At 40.6% G+C, this 19,355-nt stretch overlaps 1 protein-coding gene across 4 annotated transcripts in view; it reads left to right on the top strand.

Moving 5' to 3' along the window:
- Positions 1 to 11,450, top strand: part of TANK (TRAF family member associated NFKB activator) — an 88,164-nt gene extending 76,714 nt beyond the window's left edge. For all 4 annotated transcript variants that reach the window (XM_073647064.1, XM_073647066.1, XM_073647065.1 and 1 more), the window contains exons 9-10: positions 658 to 1,205; positions 10,992 to 11,450. In XM_073647064.1, coding sequence (XP_073503165.1) covers positions 658 to 1,205; positions 10,992 to 11,156 — 713 coding nt within the window. In that variant the 3' untranslated portion in view covers positions 11,157 to 11,450. The remainder of the gene's footprint in view (positions 1 to 657; positions 1,206 to 10,991) is intronic.
- Positions 11,451 to 19,355: the final 7,905 nt, after the last annotated feature.

Genomic DNA, 19,355 nt, shown 5'->3' with positions numbered 1-19,355 from the left:
GCTGTACCCCTAATTAAAACATTACATTACATACAGTAAACATGTATATTACTTTAAGAAGAGGTATATCAATTGTTTGCCTACAAACTGCATGTGGGTTTAAAGCCTTTTTTGCCTCATTGTAGCTATATATGCAAGCAGTGAACATTAATGGTACATATGAGCAAACCTCCAGGCACATACATTGAATACACAGACCCCCATTCACATGACTTTTAAATTACCAGACTGGACTATTGCATACAATGACATCCAATCTTGTTTTTCCAATGGGAAACGATAGGCGATGCCACTGTATGGCCTCCATTTCAGATTTCCGTAAATCGTGTACATTGAGAGCTTTCCTATTTTGTACAGTTCAATGGAAGACAAAAATATAGTTTGAAAAAAGTCTAATATATACAAGAGTGACAGATACTAAAAGAATAAAGGAGGGAAGAGAGTGGAGGGTAACCAGAGGGTTCTACCGCTATGAATTAAAAAGGGATGACTTTAGAGTGTAGTTACAACTCCTTTCCTTATGAAGATCAGCTCTGGAGCACAAACTGCTCTTCTTCCTAGTGAAATATTATGGGAATGCGCAGAATGTACCATTTGTAATATTGTGTTGGACATTCACTTTAAATATTTTTATCCATTCCATTCGATATCTTTTAGGTGCTCAGCTACAGTTTTCCATGCCAGTTCAGTGCACTGAGGAAGAGAACGAAGAAGCCCAAAGTCTACATAAACCAAAGAATAAAACCATGAGTTTGCGATTTCCACCAATTACTCCTCGTGGTCTGGGACCGGATGATGAACTAAGCGTCTCTGTGGAGTCTTTGTCCAACCTGAGCATTAAGTTTCCTCCGAGTACTGACGAATCTGATTTTTTGGAGAGCTCTCCTGGAAAACCGCCGATTTTTCCTCCCACTCCAGAGCAGAAATCGAACACCAACAAGCAACTTCCTGACGCCACTCTAAAGAATTTGAGCACCGCCCTATCCAGTCCGCCATATTCTCCTCGATCACCAAAGACTGTCTGCCACCAAGGACTGCCTGCCAATTATAGGGGCAGTGTTTTACCAACAGAAGAGGACAGTGGCCTCGTTTTGGCAGCCAACAGCTCAGGTGGTGATTGCAAAAACACTTTCCATATTCCAGATACTCCAGATGTGGATAAATCTATAGAGATCACTGAGAGGACGGTGCGGGGACCTCAGCAGGTAACACATATGAAGGATTTGCTCTTTCTTACTTTTCGTGCTCTGTCAAGTAGCATATCGACAAGTTGAGACCAAATTCTCAACCTGGGGTACATCTCATGTCTCTAGAGGGTACTCCGCAAGTGATCATGTTGTGCTTGTACTAGGCAGAGTATGACCATACACGTTGGGATGTACCTTGGTGGGATTTGTTTTAGTTGGGGATCCTTGGTTTAGGAACAGTGAGGAATACCCCAGAAAAGAAGTTTCTAAAATAGGATGTCTACTGGAGCACATGGACACCAAAAAGCACGGTCCAGGGTGGGAACGGCTCCTGCTTCTATGGTCACAAATTTGATGTGATTTGTGCCCATTAACATGTGATTTAGATGTAGATGTAGATCCAAATAAAGTCAACGCTGACCAGCGGGAGCAGAGATATGAAACAGCTGTCATTAAAGGCGCAAGCAGAAACACTGAGGACATCATACTTATTAAAGGGGTTTTCCGATTTCGGAACATCCTTGTTGTCTTCCGGCTGTAGTTTATTTTAACAAATGCTTATCTTACCCTCCCCGGGTCCAGTTCTGAATCTCCGCCACTGCTTCTGGTGTCTTATTGTCTGATGTCACATCGACAACTCTGCAGCCAATCAGTGGCTCATGCCATCAACTTATTAATTGCACCGCTACTGACGTGACGTCATTACTACAGACAATAACAGACACTGGGAACATCGGCGAAGACTCACTGTTGGACCCGGGGAGGGTGAGTAACGGACAGTAAATTTTTTAAAACAAACTGCAGCTGAGGGACAGGGGCTTTCTGAAACTAGAAAACCCCTTTAATTATATCTCTGTGTTAGACTAAAAAAACTGAAAATATATACAGCATGTTAAAGGGGCTTTTATATAATGCATTTGCATGTTATGTCAGACATAATGATATAGAGCATGAGGAGGGGGGTCAGATTGATATACGGTTTAATAGAAAAAGATTCAGTATAACTTGTATTTTTTTTATTTAAATATTTGCTCTTTAGGAGTCCAGTGGGCGGTCCTATTAAGCTATCGACAGCCATAAGGGAGAGGCCACTGAATGGGACCGCCCAGTGGACTCCAGTACAGTCAGATCAGGGATATAAATGTATATAATACCAGTGAATTTATAATACTGAATAAATTCTGATCAGCTCCTTCTGCTCTGTAACTTGCTACCTGCAAACAACATACTGAACGCGATAAGTTCCCTTTAATAAATGAGAAGGGTAGCATTTGTCGTAGAGGTGCACAACCTTTTTATATGAGGATTAGATTGAACTTCTTAAAGGGGCCACAGCAATATTTAAATATACTTTTGCTCAAATCTTAAAGGATATTTGGTACTTAGTTATATCAGCCTGATTCATATATAACTGGACAGTTATTGTTTTTATTCTCTGATTTTTCTGTATGCCGAATAATCTGCCAGTTACTATAACGAAGTGCCAATGCGACCTACAGACAAAGCAGAAAGGAGAAAAAGCGGCATGGCACTTTCCTTGCCCCACTGCTACTTTGTGCTAAGGATCGGCAGGGAACAATGTGGTTAAATCCCACTGATTGAATACCGATTACATTTACTAGCGGTAGGCTATCAACTTTAACAGAGAAAAGGGGGCACATATTCCCAGTTCTCCCTCTTACAACTGGCCTTACAGAACAGTGATGTTGCATTAGATAAAGACATTTGTAAAAGAGAAATAAATAAGGTACAATAAAGATAAAGTTGCTTGTACTTTTTTGCAAGTTTTGAGCTTTGACCTGTAGTGTGCAGTTTCACCACAAGGTGGCAGTCTGCATTGTATATTCTTCCCTTACCAGACCATAAGAAACAGCTGGTATGTGATTACAAGTTGATAGGAAAAAAAAGCAGCTTTATGAAAAAATAAAAAAGGGAAAAAAATGGTGTTGAGCTGTCAAAAGGCACAGGGCAGAAGGTTAGATAATTGACTTTCGCACCAGGGTGAAGGGGGAATCTTGAGTTGACTTTGGCTTGTGAGATTTAGAATCGTTTACAAAAGAAAATTCCGTTTCTTTCTTCATTTTGTTTTTTCTTGTTTTCCTATAACTTTTTTTTTTCCATTTGCCTCAACTTAGCGAGTTAAATGCTTTTTCTCTAAACTTACTTTTTAAATGGTGAATGGAGAATACACTGTACACAAAAAATTGTAAAACGGCATTTTTCTTTGGAAACGGATAGGAATAGAAAAACGGTGATTGAACGTATCATGTTAACTAACAGTACTAATTATTGTAAGTCCTGCAAACCTTACTGGAAAGGAGGCAGAATAAGAAAAAGGCCTTTCTATGGGGAATTTAAAGTTTATATACCCTAGGGGGTTATGCAAGATAGAAATAGTAGGAAAACACTATGGCTAAATAAAGCTGTAAGGGGCGCAATAAAAATCAAAAAGAGAAGTAAAGCAAGAAGGGAAGGACAAGGTATTAAATAATAATTATGGGTTAAAAAACGTATAAAAAGACAAGTCAGGGCAGCAAAAGTTGAGACAGACTCATTGTCAAAGAAAGCAAAAATAATCCAAAAATATTCTTCAACTACATAAACAGTAAGAAACTGAAAATGATAGTGTTGCCCCCCACAAAAATAATCTGGGTAAAAAGGGAGGAGAGGAGGAGGGAATGGCCGATCTGCTAAACGCCTCTTTCTCTACAGTATTTACACAAAAAATCCCATGATAGAGGACATGATCAGGGAGACCAGAAATTCTGCATTAAATGTCACCTGCTTAACGCAGCAAGAACTACGGAGCCGCCTTAAAATTATAAAGTAGACAAATCCGCGGGCCTGGATGGCATACACCCCCCCAAGTACTGCAGGAATTAAGTACCGTGATAAACGGACCATTATTTGTAATATTTAAGGATTCGATAATAACAGGGTCTGTACCACAGGACTGGCAAATGTGGCGCCAATATTTAAAAAAGGGGACAAAATCTGAGCCTGGAAATTATAAGCCGGTAAATTTAACCTCTACTGTGGTCGAAATCTTCGAGGGACTTCTAAGAGATGCGATCCTGAGGTATCTCACTAATAATAACCTCGTGACCCAGTATCAACATGGGCTTATGAGGCAACGGTCCTTTCAAACTAATATGATCAGCTTCTACGGGAGGTTAGTTCCAAACTGACCTTTATCTGGATTTTAAAAGGTGTTTGATATGGTGCCACATAAAATCTTGGTACATAACATGAGAGTAATGGGACCAGGGGAAAATATGTGCAATTGGGTTAACAAAGGGTGGTTATTAATGAAACACAGTTGGGTTGGGTCACAGTTAACAGTGGGGTACCACAGGGGTCAGTATTGGGCCTCTTCTTTTCAACATATTTATTAATGACCTTGTAGTGGGCATACAAAGTAGAATTTCAATATTGGCAGATGATGCTCAACTCTGCAAAGTAATCAACAAATAAGATAATTTAATATTACTGATTTGGGGAAGCTGGAGGCTTGGGCTGAGGAATGGCAATTAAAGTTTAATGTAGATAAATGTAAGGTTATGCACTTGGGTAGAGGAGACAAAATGGAAATGATGTTTTAACTGGTAAAACACTGGGTAAAACTAAAAAAGACTTGGGTGCAGGGGTGTATAGCAAAGTCAACTTTAGTGACCAGTGTCAGGCAGCTGCTGCCAAGACAAATAAAATAATGGGAGGCATAGATGCTCATGACAAGAACATAGTTTTACCTCTGTACAAGTCACTAGTGAGGCCACACTTAGATATTGTGTACAATTTTGGTCTCCGGTGTATACGAAGGACATTGCTGAACTAGAACAAATGCAAAGGAGAGTGACCAAGGTTATTAAGGGAATGGGTAGACAGCAAAACAGGTTATCAACATTGGGGTTATTCTGTTTGGAAAAATGAAGACTTAGGGGCAATCTTGCTAAAATGTACAAATAAATGAAGGATCAAATCTGTATTATGATCTTTCTATACGTAGGCCTGCGATAGTGACAAAGGGGCATCTTCTACGTCTAGAGGAAAGGTTTAATCATAATCACAGATGCAGATTCTTTACTGTAAGTGCAGGGAGATAATAGATTATTTACTGTAAGAGCAGTGAGATTATGGAACTTTCTGCCACATGATGTTGTAATGGCCGGTGCACTAAAAAAAAATTTAAGGAGGGCTTGGATGTCTTTCTTGAAAAATATCATAATACTGGTTATGATGAATACTAAATTTTAGAGATGAGACATTGATCTAGGGAACTGATTCAATTGCCGTTTGTGGCCTCGGGAAGATATTTTTCCCCTAATATGGGGCAATTAGCATCTGCCTCATCGGGTTTTTGCCTTCCTCTGTATCAATATGTCAGGCCAAAACCAGGAGTGGGTGCTAAAAACCAGGAGTGGGTGATAAATGCAGAATTGGTGACTTGTTTCTATTATACCTTTTCTCTGATTGCTCCTCACCTGGTTTTGGCTCCCACTGAAAAAATACTGACCGAATACTGACCAAATACTGATAGTGGGGCCGTGGCCTTACAGGTTGAACTAAATGGGCTTGTGTCTTTTTTCAACCTTAAAACCATGAAACTGTGTCCTGCAACCAAGTACATTCTAATCACACGTCCTGACCACTTCATTTCACCTTAATGTTGCTTTACCATGAAAGAACTGTGTCATCCAGTACCTGATGTTATTTATATTTTATTGTCACTATTGTGTAATCTAATATAATTACCTCCGACATAGCAATATTTTTCAACATTTTGCCTATTCCTAGGCAGCCAGCTGCTTCCTACACAAGCCACATATACTGTATGTGATGTCTGAGGGGGTCCTAAGGCCACTAAGCCACTTAAATGGAAGATAATGGTCAGAAGACCATAATACAGATTTAGCCGTATTTTTTCCACTACAGATCACTGCTGCAATATATCCCTTAAAGAAGACCTACCACTTGCCATAAATGTTTAATTATTTTTTTATCCGCTATAGATGCCGCTGCTCTCCTGAATCCGGCATGGTCTTTCTTTTCTCTTTGCGCCTCTCCATTACTTATCTATATATATTTATCATTTTGATAAAATCCCTGTTTTCTCTGCTGCCGATCTAGCAGTTGCTGAGCTCTGTATAACCCCGCCCACATCACTGATTGGCAGCTTTCTGTGTACATGGGTGGAAAGCTGCCAATCAGGGGTAGGGGCGGAGTTGGACTACCTGACAGCAAGTTTACTAGTCCTCTAGTGATAATCTCCTGCTGATAAAACAGGGATTTTATCAAAACTACAGCAAGCAGTCCAGTAAGTGACACATCGCTGAAATCAGGGTTTCTGTCCCTACATTATGCTGCTCTCAGACTAGGTGTCAAAACCTGATGACGTAATCCCTTTAACTCACTTGCAGTGCCACCACAAGATACATTAAGTATTACATGTAGTCAATTAATATCAGTTGACTGCCCTTGTAATACTTGGGTCGTCCCCTATCATTATCCATAGCTATAGGTATACTTTATACATTTTTACATAGTCTAATAGTCTTTACACAGCATAATAGTCTTTCTTGTTTTACGGGGTCTAACCTGAGGATGATGTTTCACGCGGTCTAACCTGAGGATGATGTTTCACGGGGTCTAACCTGAGGATGATGTTTCACGGGGTCTAACCTGAGGATGATGTTTCACGGGGTCTAACCTGACGATGATGTTTGATGGGGTCTAAACTGATGATGATATCTCATGGGGTCTAACCTGATGCTGAATGTTTCACGGGGTCTAACCTGATGATGATGTATGATGTTTCACGGGGTCTAACCTGAGGATGTTTCACTGGGTCTAACCTGAGGACGATGTTTCATGGGGTTTAACCTGAGGATGTTTCACGGGGTCTAACCTGAGGTTGATGTTTCATGGGGTCTAACCTGATGATGATATTTCATGGGGTCTAAACTGATGATGATATCTCACGGGGTCTAACCTGATGCTGAATGTTTCACGGGGTCAAACCTGATGATGATGTATGATGTTTCACGGAGTCTAACCTGAGGATGTTTCACTAGGTCTAACCTGAGGATGATGTTTCATGGGGTTTAACCTGAGGATGATGTTTCACGGGGTCTAACCCGAGGATGATGTTTCACGGGGTCTAACCCGAGGATGATGTTTCACGGGGTCTAACCCGAGGATGATGTTTCATGGGGTCTAACCTGAGGATGATGTTTCACAGGGTCTAACCTGAGGATGATGTTTCATGGGGTTTAACCCGAGGATGATGTTTGCCCGTTATTGAATTTTCCGACCTGAATATTATCGGCGACTACACTGCTTCATGCAAAAGTAGCAACGTTGACAAAGCAAGAAAGGTCATCTAACAGTAAAGTTATTATGACAGCTGAAAACACAATTGGGAACGACACACATTGATAATGGAGGTCCATGGAATTCTTCAACACATAGTCTTCACGTTAACACATTGCCAAAGTAATTCCCTTCCCGAATCTCAATATGCTCTAATCAGGGTCTTAAAACATCCAATTTGGACATCTGTACACAACTTCCTTCCACTCTTGAGGTTGGCGTATTAGCATGGACATCTCAAGTTATGTTCAAGAGATTCCATATGGCCCGTATGTTTGTGCCCCAACCAAGCAATGAAGGAAGAGACGAGCGGGCTGTTATCTAACATGGCTATTTATAAAACTCAGCAATGCAGATTGTTTAGTTGTAAATGATCAGAAGACTTAGCAGCTCTGGTGGGCTGTGAAACTTTACTTCACAGTATTGTAAAAAAGATCCTTAACTGTTACTTCTTTTAGATCTTTTAGAAAAAGTGTTGGAAATCATCATTTTGTTCTTCATAACCATAAACATAAAAAAAACTATAATCCCCTCTTTTAATTAACATTTTCTACCCCTTAAAGGAGTTGTCCCCTTTCACAGATTTTTTTTTTCTCACTGTTAGTATTAAAAAAATCCCTTTCTCACCCTTCCCAGGTCCAGCATTGAGTCTCTACTGTTGCTCTCGGCATCTGTTATTATCTGCAGCGCTAACGTCACATCCACAGTTCTGCGGACTGACCTGCCGATGTAGCAAGCCTCTGGGTTCACTGATTGGCTGCAGAAGTGGCGGAGGCTCAACGCTAGACCTGGGCAGGATACGTTTTTTGGGGGGGGGGTGTTTAGTACTAACAAGACTTATAGGAAAAAAATTTCTGAACGAGAACAACTCCTTTTAAAGACACAGCCAAAATTAATTTTTGTATTTTTATTTTTTCATTCATATTATTATTTTTGTTTGTCAGTATAGCTGTTGTGATCAATAGAGGGAAACCCACTATTTAGGACAATCTTCATCTATTTAGCCATAGTAGAAAAAAAGCTATACAGTATGATTTTATTTTCTATTTTTTTGGGTTTTGGGGGACCCATCATATCCATACATTACATGGACAACTGAGAATGGTGTAATACTGCTTTTACCCTGTAGAGGCGCTGCAGAGAATTTGAACACTAGATATATTTAGCACAGTAGATGCTACATCATAACAAACCATACAGTTATATGAAAAAGTTTGGGCACCCCTATTAATCTTAAGCTTAATGTTTTAGAAAAATTGGTGTTTTTGCAACAGCTATTTCAGTTTGATATGTGTAATAACTATTGAACACAGTAATGTTTCTGCCTTGAAATGAGGTTTATATGAGGTTTATTGTACTAACAGAAAATGTGCAATCTGCATTCAAACAAAATTTGACAGGTGCATAAGTATGGGCACCTCACCAGAAAAGTGACATTAATATTTAGTAGATCCTCCTTTTGCAAAAATAACAGCCTCTAGTCGCTTTCTGTAGCTTTTAATGAGTTCCTGGATCCTGGATGAAGGTATTTTTGACCATTCCTCTTTACAAAACAATTCCAGTTCAGTTAAGTTTGATGGTCGCCGAGCAAGGACAGCCCTCTTCAAATGATCCCACAGATGTTCAATGATATTCAGGTCTGGGGACTGGGATGGCCATTCCAGAACATTGTAATTGTTCCTCTGCATGAATGCCTGAGTAGATTTGGAGCGGTGTTTTTGATCATTGTCTTGCTGAAAGATCCATCTCCTGCGTAACTTCAACTTTGTCACTGATTCTTGAACATTATTGTCAAGAATCTGCTGATACTGAGTGGAATCCATGCGTCCCTCAACTTTAACAAGATTCCCGGGGCTGGAATTGGCCACACAGCCCCAAAGCATGATGGAACCTCCACCAAATTTTACTGTGGGTAGCAAGTGTTTTACTTGGAATGCTGTGTTTTTTTGCTGCCATGCATAACGCCTTTTTGTATGACTAAACAACTCAATCTTGGTTTCATCAGTCCACAGGACCTTCTTCCAAAAAGAGATTGGCTTCTCCAAATGTGCTTTTGCATACCTCAGCCGACTCTGTTTGTGGCGTGCTTGCAGAAACGGCTTCTTTCGCATCACTCTCCCATACAGCTTTTCCTTGTGCAAAATGCATTGTATAGTTGACCAATGCACAGTGACACCATCTGCAGCAAGTTGATGCTGCAGCTCTCTGGAGGTGGTCTGAGGATTGTCCTTGACTGATCTCACCATTCTTCTTCTCTGCCTTTCTAATGCTTTTCTTGGCCTGCCACTTCTGGCCTTAACAAGAACTGTCCCTGTGTTCTTCCATTTCCTTACTATGTTCCTCACAGTGGAAACTGACAGGTTAAAACTCTGAGACGGCTTTTTGTATCCTTCCCCTGAACAACTATGTTGAATAATCTTTGTTTTCAGATCATTTGACAGTTGTTTTGAGGAGTCAATGATGCCACTCTTCAGAGGAGATTCAAACAGGAGAACAACTTGCAAGTGGCCACTTTAAGTAGCTTTTCTCATGATTGCATACACCTGGCTATGAAGTTCAAAGCTCAATGAGGTTACAAAACCCAAAAAAGTGCTTTAGTAAGTCAGTAAAAAGTAGGTAGGAGTATTTAAAACAAGAAAATGATAAGGGTGCCCATACTTATGCACCTGTCAAATATTGTTTGAATGCAGATTGCACATTTTCTGTTAGTACAATAAACCTCATTTCAAGGCAGAAACATTACTGTGTCCAACAGTTATTACATATATTAAACTGAAATAGCTGTTGCAAAAACACCAATTTTTATAAAACATTAAGCTTAAGATTAATAGGGGTGCCCAAACTTTTTCATATAACTGTATAAACACCCAAAAGCCAAAGGACAATATTGTCTATTGACGAACATATAGACTTATTTTAATAATTTGAAGACCTTTGCCCACACATAAGTTATCATAGGGCTTTCTGATCATCTAAGGTCTTGCTGTAACATGGACATTACATTTGTAATATCCAATCATTTCTAGAAAAATTATCATCATTGCTAAAATAAAAAAAGAGAAACTACCAGAAAAAAAATTATATTCTTGTTCTTATGCAGTAAAGTTGAGTATGTATTAAGGCATAACATATTATATTTATTCATATTATATTTATAATATATTTTTTGTAACTGAACTTAAACCTGTTCATATGAATAATCAAAAAATGGAATTTGCAGAGAAAAAAAAATAAAGAATTTGGGGTAATTTAAAATGTAAATAATTTATTAAAAATGTGAGTTTGTTCAAAACTGTTCTGAAATAGTAAAAAATATATATATAAATTATACAATATTTTTGTGTTTTTTATGCCCATTTTTGCAATATCTTCTCTTAAAATGCTGCCTACTTATTATATACTATAAAGAAATATGTTGTTTTTTTTCTATTTTAGCCAATTTGGAAGCCATCATCGTCTCCTGACAATGACCTATCAATTCTAGGAAGTGAGAAATGGGATCAGGATAATGATCACAGATGTGAATTTTGCCAAGCTGTTTTCCCACCGTCATCTGCATTAGGAGGAGATTTTCTTAGACATCTTAACACACATTTTTAAAGGAAGGTCCTAAAAAAAAATTCTACCCTGAAGATTATGGCGTCCTTACTTTACGTTATTCTGTCTTTCTCCTTTATAGACCATTTTCACTGATGAATAATTATCTGGATGACTTGATTTTATTATATTGTTCGGACTGTCCCCTCGTGATAATATCTATTATTATTACTTACCCCCAAATTAATTGCATTATTTTTTTAACTTGTGCATTATCTGCATATATTGTAAGTTGTAATAAATTACATTTTAATAGTTACCATAAAACATAAGTATGTGACAATATTGGACAATTTACTCTGTGTGTTTTTTTATGTTATTTGCAAATTTTTGTACAAATTTTTTTTTCTCAATTTTTTTTTTTTAATTAGACTCAGTGGGTGAGAATTGATCAGACGGGCATTTAGAGCGTATAGCCGGCTGGAATAAATTACACACCTCCTAATAAATCTGGTATGTTTTGGGGCTGTCCGTGTGCCAGAAAATGAAATCTATGCAGGCCAAGAACTAGCGTAGAGTTCGACTACAATGTACAACATTTTTTCTGCCATACATTATAGTAAACCTGTTGCTAGACCACACCCCCTTTAAACAAGCTCCACCCACTTAAAAACATGCTGGGGGGGCTGACGCAAAAAAAGTCACTAGATTTGTGGCAAATACCACTTGCTACAAGTTTTGTTACTTTTTGACGCCACAAGATGATACATTTCTTCCAGTATGTTTGTTGCTCCCACAAAAGTTACGCTTCTTCAGAATTTTTCCAGACTTTTTTTGTTGCATTTTTTTGTTTTGTTATATATATTTTTATATATGTTTTTTTTTAAATAGATGCATGCTTTTTTTTTCCTATGGGAGAATTTAGTGAAAAAAAAGCCACACCTAGATCTTGTTGCGTTTTAGAGCAAAAAAAAATACGCCAGGAACCTAAAGACGTAAAAAGAAAAAAAGCTGCAGAAAAACATTGTGTATTTGAAGTGTTTTCTAAAGTTTTCTATTGATTCTGGCTGCAGCTTTTTGTGCCGCATCATGTAAAACCGCATGAATCTTTTCCCTAAAGAATAAACACATCTTCTTAACCATTTACAAAGGCAGAATCCTATTTTTTTTCCCATATAGAAAAATGAAAAAAAAAAACATGAAGTGACAAACCCCTTAAGCAACAAGCTCACAGCATCCCTGCATTTTAGCACTCGCCGCTACGTCATATACTAAGCTGAAATGCGAGTAGATGCTTTCCTTTATTATAAATATGTCATACAAATGTAATCAAATGTGTAAATGAAGAGAAAATTAGATAAAGCGACTTATATCCTGCAGAAAACATCTTTCTACCCTCTTAATACATGGAAAATATATGTATTTAAACAGTATACTATATGTATTATATTCTACAAACATTGTATAAAGCTGTATGTTTTACCTATTAATGCTACACCTCAGAAAGGAAAATGAAAAATGTCATATTTATATTTTCAGTAACTATTTACATGTACTGTTATTTTAAGCAATGCATTAAATTGGAATTTTTTTTTAAATGACGAAGAGAAAAATAATATATATTTTTTAATTTTTATTATTTTACTTCTGCCAATACTTTAATTTACCATTATTAGACACAAATATTTCTTTAAGCAATTAACTTTTTTTTTTTAATACTCGATTGACAAAAAGAGAAATATTTATACAGGATTTTCTATATTTAATCAATTATGTGAATGTATTTATCTCAGTATGGATATATTTATAATTTTATTATCTTGACTTTTGTATTTTTTCTTATTTGTTCTATGTTTATTATATTCTTTCTATCATTCATTTTAGTACATAAATATATTAGTATTTTTAACATTTATGTATAAACACATAAATATACATATATTAAATATACATATATACACACATATATATATACACTGCTCAAAAAAATAAAGGGAACACTTAAACAACAGAATATAACTCCAAGTAAAGAAAACTTCTGTGAAATCAAACTGTCCACTTAGGAAGAAACACTGATTGACAATCAATTTCACATGCTGTTGTGCAAATGGAATAGACAATCAATGGAAATTATTAGCAATTATGAAGACACCCTCAATAAAGGAGTGGTTCTGCAGATGGGGACCACAGACCACATCTCAGTACCAATGCTTTCTGGCTGATGTTTTGGTCACTTTTGAATGTTGGTTGTGCTTTCACACTTGTGGTAGCATGAGACGGACTCTACAACCCACAAAAGTTGCTCAGGTAGTGCAGCTCATCCAGGATGGCACATCAGTGCGAGCTGTGGCAAGAAGGTTTGCTGTGTCTGTCAGCGTAGTGTCCAGAGGCTGGAGGCGCTACCAGGAGACAGGCCAGTACACCAGGAGATGTGGAGGGGGCCGTAGGAGGGCAACAACCCAGCAGCAGGACCGCTACCTCCGCCTTTGTGCAAGGAGGAACAGGAGGAGCACTGCCAGAGCCCTGCAAAATGACCTCCAGCAGGCCACAAATGTGCATGTGTCTGCATAAACGGTTAGAAACCAACTCCATGAGGGTGGTATGAGGGCCCGACGTCCACAGATGGGGGTTGTGCTCACAGCCCAACACCGTGCAGGATGCTTGGCATTTTCCACAGAACACCAGGATTGGCAAAGTCGCCACTGGCGCCCTGTGCTCTTCACAGATGAAAGCAGGTTCACACTGAGTACATGTGACAGAGTCGTGGAGAGCGATCTGCTGCCTGCAACATCGTTCAGCATGACCGGTTTGGCAGTGGGTCAGTAGTGGTGTAGGGTGGCATTTCTTTGGAGGGCCGCACAGCCCTCCATGTGCTCGCCAGAGGTAGCCTGACTGCCATTAGGTACCGAGATGAGATCCTCAGACCCCTTGTGAGACCATATGCTGGTGCGGTTGGCCCTGGGTTCCTCCTAATGCAGGACAATGCCAGACCTCATGTGGCTAGAGTGTGTCAGCAGTTCCTGCAAGATGAAGGCATTGAAGCTATGGACTGGCCCGCCCGTTCCCCAGACCTGAATCCGATTGAGCACATCTGGGACATCATGTCTCGCTCCATCCTCCAACGTCACGTTGCACCACAGATTGTCCAGGAGTTGGCGGATGCTTTAGTCCAGGTCTGGGAGGAATCCCACAGGAGATCATCCGCAACCTCATCAGGAGCATGCCCAGGCGTTATAGGGAGGTCATACAGGCACGTGGAGGCCACACACAATACTGAGCCTCATTTTGACTTGTTTTAAGGACATTACATCAAAGTTGGATCAGCCTGTAGTGTTTTTCCACTTTAATTTTGGGGGTGACTCCAAATCCAGGCCTCCATTGGTTAATAAATTTGATTTCCATTGATGATTTTTATGTGATTTTGTTGTCAGCACATTCAACTTTGTACAGAACAAAGTATTCAATGAGAATATTTGATTCATTCAGATCTAGGATGTGTTATTTGAGTGTTCCCTGTATTTTTTTGAGCAGTGTATATATATATATATATATGTATATATATATATATATATATATATATATATATATATATATATATATATATATATATATATATATATATATATATATATATACACAAACATATATATATATATACAATATATATGTTTATATAAAGTTACATACGGTATATATCCAATATATGTGTACATAAATGTGTGCGTGTATATATACAGGTGCTTCTCACTAAATTAGAATTTCACCAAAAAGTTAATTTATTTCAGTTATTCAATATAAAAAGTGAAACTCATATATTATATAGAGTCATTACAAACAAAGCGATCTATTTCAAGTGTTTATTTCTGTTAATGTTGATGATTATGGCTTACAGCCAATGAAAACACAAAAGTCATAATCTTAGGAAATTAAGATAATTAACAAAAAACACCTGCCAAAGCTTCCTAAGTGTTTAAAAAGGTCCCTTAGTCTGTTTCAGTAGGCTCCACAATCATGGGGAAGACTGCTGACTTGACAGATGTCCAGGCAGTCATTGACACACTCCACAAGGTCCCAGAGTCTGGAGGAAGAGTGGAGAGGCCACAATCCAAGCTGCTTGAGGTCTAGTGTGAAGTCTCCACCATCAGTGATGGTTTGGGGAGCCATGTCATCTGCTGGTGTAGGTCCACTGGGTTTTATCAAGACCAAAGTCAGCGCAGCCATCTACCAGGACATTTTAGAGCACTTCATGCTTCCCTCTGCTGACATGCTTTTTGGAGATGGAAATGTCATTCTCCAGCAGGACTTGGCCCCTGTCCACACTGCCAAAAGTACCAATACCTGGTTTACACACAACAGTATCACTGTGCTTGATTGGCAGCAAACTCACCTGACCTTAACCCCATAGAGAATCTATTATAGAGAATCTATGGGGTATTGTCAAGAGGAAGATGAGAGACACCAGACCCAACAATGCAGATGAGCTGAAGGCTGCTATCAAAGCAACCTGGGCTTCCATAACCCCTCAGCAGTACCACAGGCTGATCGCCTCCATGCCACATTGCCGCATTGATGCAGTAATTGATGCAAAAGGAGCCCGACCAAGTATTGAGGGCATTTACTGAACATACATTTCAGTAGGACATTTCGGATTTTAAAAACATTTTTCAAGCTGTTGTTATAAAGTATTCTAATTTACTGAGATAATGACTTTTGTGTTTTCATTGGCTGTAAGCCATAATCATCAACATTAACAGAAATAAACACATGAAATAGATCACTCTGTTTGTAATGACTCCATATAATATATGAGTTTCACTTTTTGTATTGAAGAACTGAAATAAACTTTTTGATGATATTCTAATTTAGTGAGATGCACCAGTATATTACACATATATATATATTTTATATATACAGTACAGACCAAAAGTTTGGACACACCTTCTCATTTAAAGATTTTTCTGCATTTTCATGATTATGAAAATTGTACATTCACACTGAAGGCATCAAAACTATGAATTAACACATGTGGAATTATATACTTAACAAAAAAGTGTGAGACAACTGAAAATATGTATTATATTCTAGGTTCTTCAAAGTTGCGGCCGGCGGTCACGACCAATCAGCAGACCGGTATTTAAATTTGGCGCCAATAATGGTGATTGGTCACGGCCGCAACCAATCAGCAGAGCGGTGTTTACATTTGTCGCCAATAATGCTGGTTATTCGTGACCGGTAACCGCGACAAATGAGCAGAGCGGTGTTTAAATATGCCGCCAATATTTAAATTTGGCGCCAATATCGCTGATTGGTCACGGCCGGTGGTTGCGACTAATCAGCAGAGCGAGGTTTAAATTTGGCGCCAATACTGCTGATTGGTCGCGGCCGGCGACCGCGACCAATCAGCAGAGCGTTGTTTAAATTTGGCACCAAAATTGCTGATTGGTCGCGGTGGCCGGCTGCGACCAATCAGCAATTTTGGTGCCAAATTTAAACAATTCTCTACTGATTGGTCGCGGTCGCTGGCCGCGACCAATCAGCAGAGCGGGGTTTACATTTGGCGCCAAAATCGCTGATTGGTCGTGACCGCCGGGCGTGACAAATCAGCAGAGCGGGGTTTAAATTTTGCGCCAATACTGCTGATTGTTGGCGACCGCGACCAATTAGCAGAGCATTGTTTAAATTTGGCGCCAATCTCGCTGATTGGTCGCGTCTGCCGTCCGCGACCAATCAGCAGAGCGTTGTTTAAATTTGGCACCAATCTCGCTGATTGGTCGCGGACGCCAGCCGCGACCAATCAGCAGAGCGTTGTTTAAATTTTGCGCCAAAATCGCTGACCGCAACCAATCAGCAGAGCGGGGTTTAAATTTGCCGCCCATTTCGATGATTGGTCGGGGCCGGCGGCCGCAACCAATCAGCGTCGTATTAGTGAGGACCGGGAAGCGGCGCTGCCTATGCGGGTACTTCCGCTGCGAGCAGCTGGGAGATGAGCGGCTGCGAGCAGCAGAAGCATCCCGACTGACGGCGCCACTCCTCGGTCCTCCGTTCACACTTGCCGTTGGGAGATCATAGCGCTGTTTAAATTGATTGATCGCGGTGGGCAGGCGGCCGCAACCAATCAGCAGAGCGTTGTTTAAATTTGGCGCCAATCTCGCTGATTGGTCGCGGTCGGCTGTCATCCGCGACCAATCAGCAGAGCGTTGTTTAAATTTGACGCCAATCTCGCTGATTGGTCACGGCTGGCAACCGCGACCAATCAGCAGAGCTCTGTTTAAATTTGGCGCCAATCTTGCTGATTGGTCGCGGCTGGAGTCCGCGACCAATCAGCACAGCAGTGTTTAAATGTGGCGGCAAGATCGGTGATTGGTCGCGGCCGCTATTTAAGTGTGGCACCCAAATCGGTGATTGGTCACGGGCAGCGGCAGCGACCAATCAGCAGAGCGGTGTTTAACTTTAGCGCCAAGATCACTGATTGGTCGCGGGCGGAGAGCGCGACCAATCAGCGAATCGTATTGGTGAGGACCAGGGAGCGCCGCTGCCTGTGTGGATACTTCCGCTGCGAGAAGCCGGGACATGAGCGACTGCTCGCAGCAGAAGTATCCCGACCCGCAGCGCCGCTCCCGGGTCCTCCCTTGACACGCTAGCCGCTGATGTCCCCACAGTATCCGCATGGTGTTACAAAGGTCCGGACATTTGTGTTAAAAATCGCTGATTGGTCGCGGGCGCTGCCCGCGACCAATCGCTGATTTTGGCGCCACATTTAAATAGCGTCCGCGACCAATCAGTACAGCGGTGTTTAAATGTGGAGCCAAGATCGGTGATTGGTCGCGGCCGATATTTAAATGTGACGGCCAAATCGGTTATTGGTCGCGGGCAGCGCCAGCGACCAATCAGCGATTTTTAACACAAATGTCCGGGCCTTTGTAACACCATGCGGATACTGTGGGGACATCAGCGGCTAGGGTGTCGAGGAAGGACCGGGGAGCGCGCTGCGGGTCGGGATACTTCTGCTGCGAGCGCCCGCTCATGTCCCAGGTTCTCGCAGCGGAAGTATCCGCACAGGCAGCGCCGCTGACATCCATGCGGCTAGGGTGTGAAGGGAGGACCGGGAAGCGGCGCTGACATCCAATTGGTCGCGGCAGCTATTTAAATGTGCCGCGCAAATCGGTGAATGGTCGCGGTCTTGGCCCGCGACCAATCACTGATCTTGCCGCAAAAGTTAAACACTACTGTGCTGATTGGTCGGGGACGCTGCCCGCGACCAATCACCGATTTGGGCGCCAAATTTAAATATCGGCCGCGACCAATCACAGATCTTGGCTCCACATTTAAACACCGCTGTGCTGATTGGTCGCGGACGCTATTTAAATGTGGCGCCAAAATCGGTGATTAGTCGCGCCCGGCGTCGGCGACCAATCAGCACAGCGGTGTTTAAATGTGGAGCCAATATCTGTGATTGGTCGCGGCCGATATTTAAATTTGGCGCCCAAATCGGTGATTGGTCGCGGGCAGCGTCCCCGACCAATCAGCACAGTACTATATATACAGTACAGACCAAAAGTTTGGACACACCTTCTCATTTAAAGATTTTTCTGTATTTTCATAACTTTGAAAATTGTACATTCACACTGAAGGCATCAAAACTATGAATTAACACATGTGGAATTATATACTTAACAAAAAAGTGTGAAACAACTGAAAATATGTCTTATATTCTAGGTTCTTCAAAGTAGCCACCTTTTGCTTTGATAACTGCTTTGCACACTCTTGGCATTCTCTTGATGAGTTCAAGAGGTAGTAACCGGAAAAGGTTTTCACTTCACAGGTGTGCCCTATCAGGCTTAATAAGTGGGGTTTCTTGCCTTATAAATGGGGTTGGGACCATCAGTTGTGTTGTGCAGAAGTCAGGTGGATACACAGCTAATAGTCCTACTGAATAGACTGTTAGAATTTGTATTATGGCAAGAAAAAAGCAGCTAAGTAAAGAAAAACGAGTGGCCATCATTACTTTAAGAAATGAAGGTCAGTCAGTGCGAAAAATTGGGCAAACTTTGAAAGTGTCCCCAAGTGCAGTTGCAAAAACCATCAAGCGCTACAAAGAAACTGGCTCACATGAGGACCGCCCCAGGAAAGGAAGACCAAGAGTCACCTCTGCTTCTGAGGATATGTTTATCCGAGTCACCAGCCTCAGAAATCGCAGGTTAACAGCAGCTCAGATTAGACACCAGGTCAATGCCACACAGAGTTCTAGCAGCAGACACATCT

This window comes from Phyllobates terribilis, unplaced genomic scaffold, assembly GCF_046119375.1.
Source record: "Phyllobates terribilis strain yellow unplaced genomic scaffold, ASM4611937v1 Scaffold_9__5_contigs__length_417890890, whole genome shotgun sequence".
In the NCBI taxonomy this organism is placed as follows: domain Eukaryota; kingdom Metazoa; phylum Chordata; class Amphibia; order Anura; family Dendrobatidae; genus Phyllobates; species Phyllobates terribilis.
Note: the sequence above shows the minus strand (reverse complement) of the source record. Positions and strands in the feature narration are given on the sequence as shown.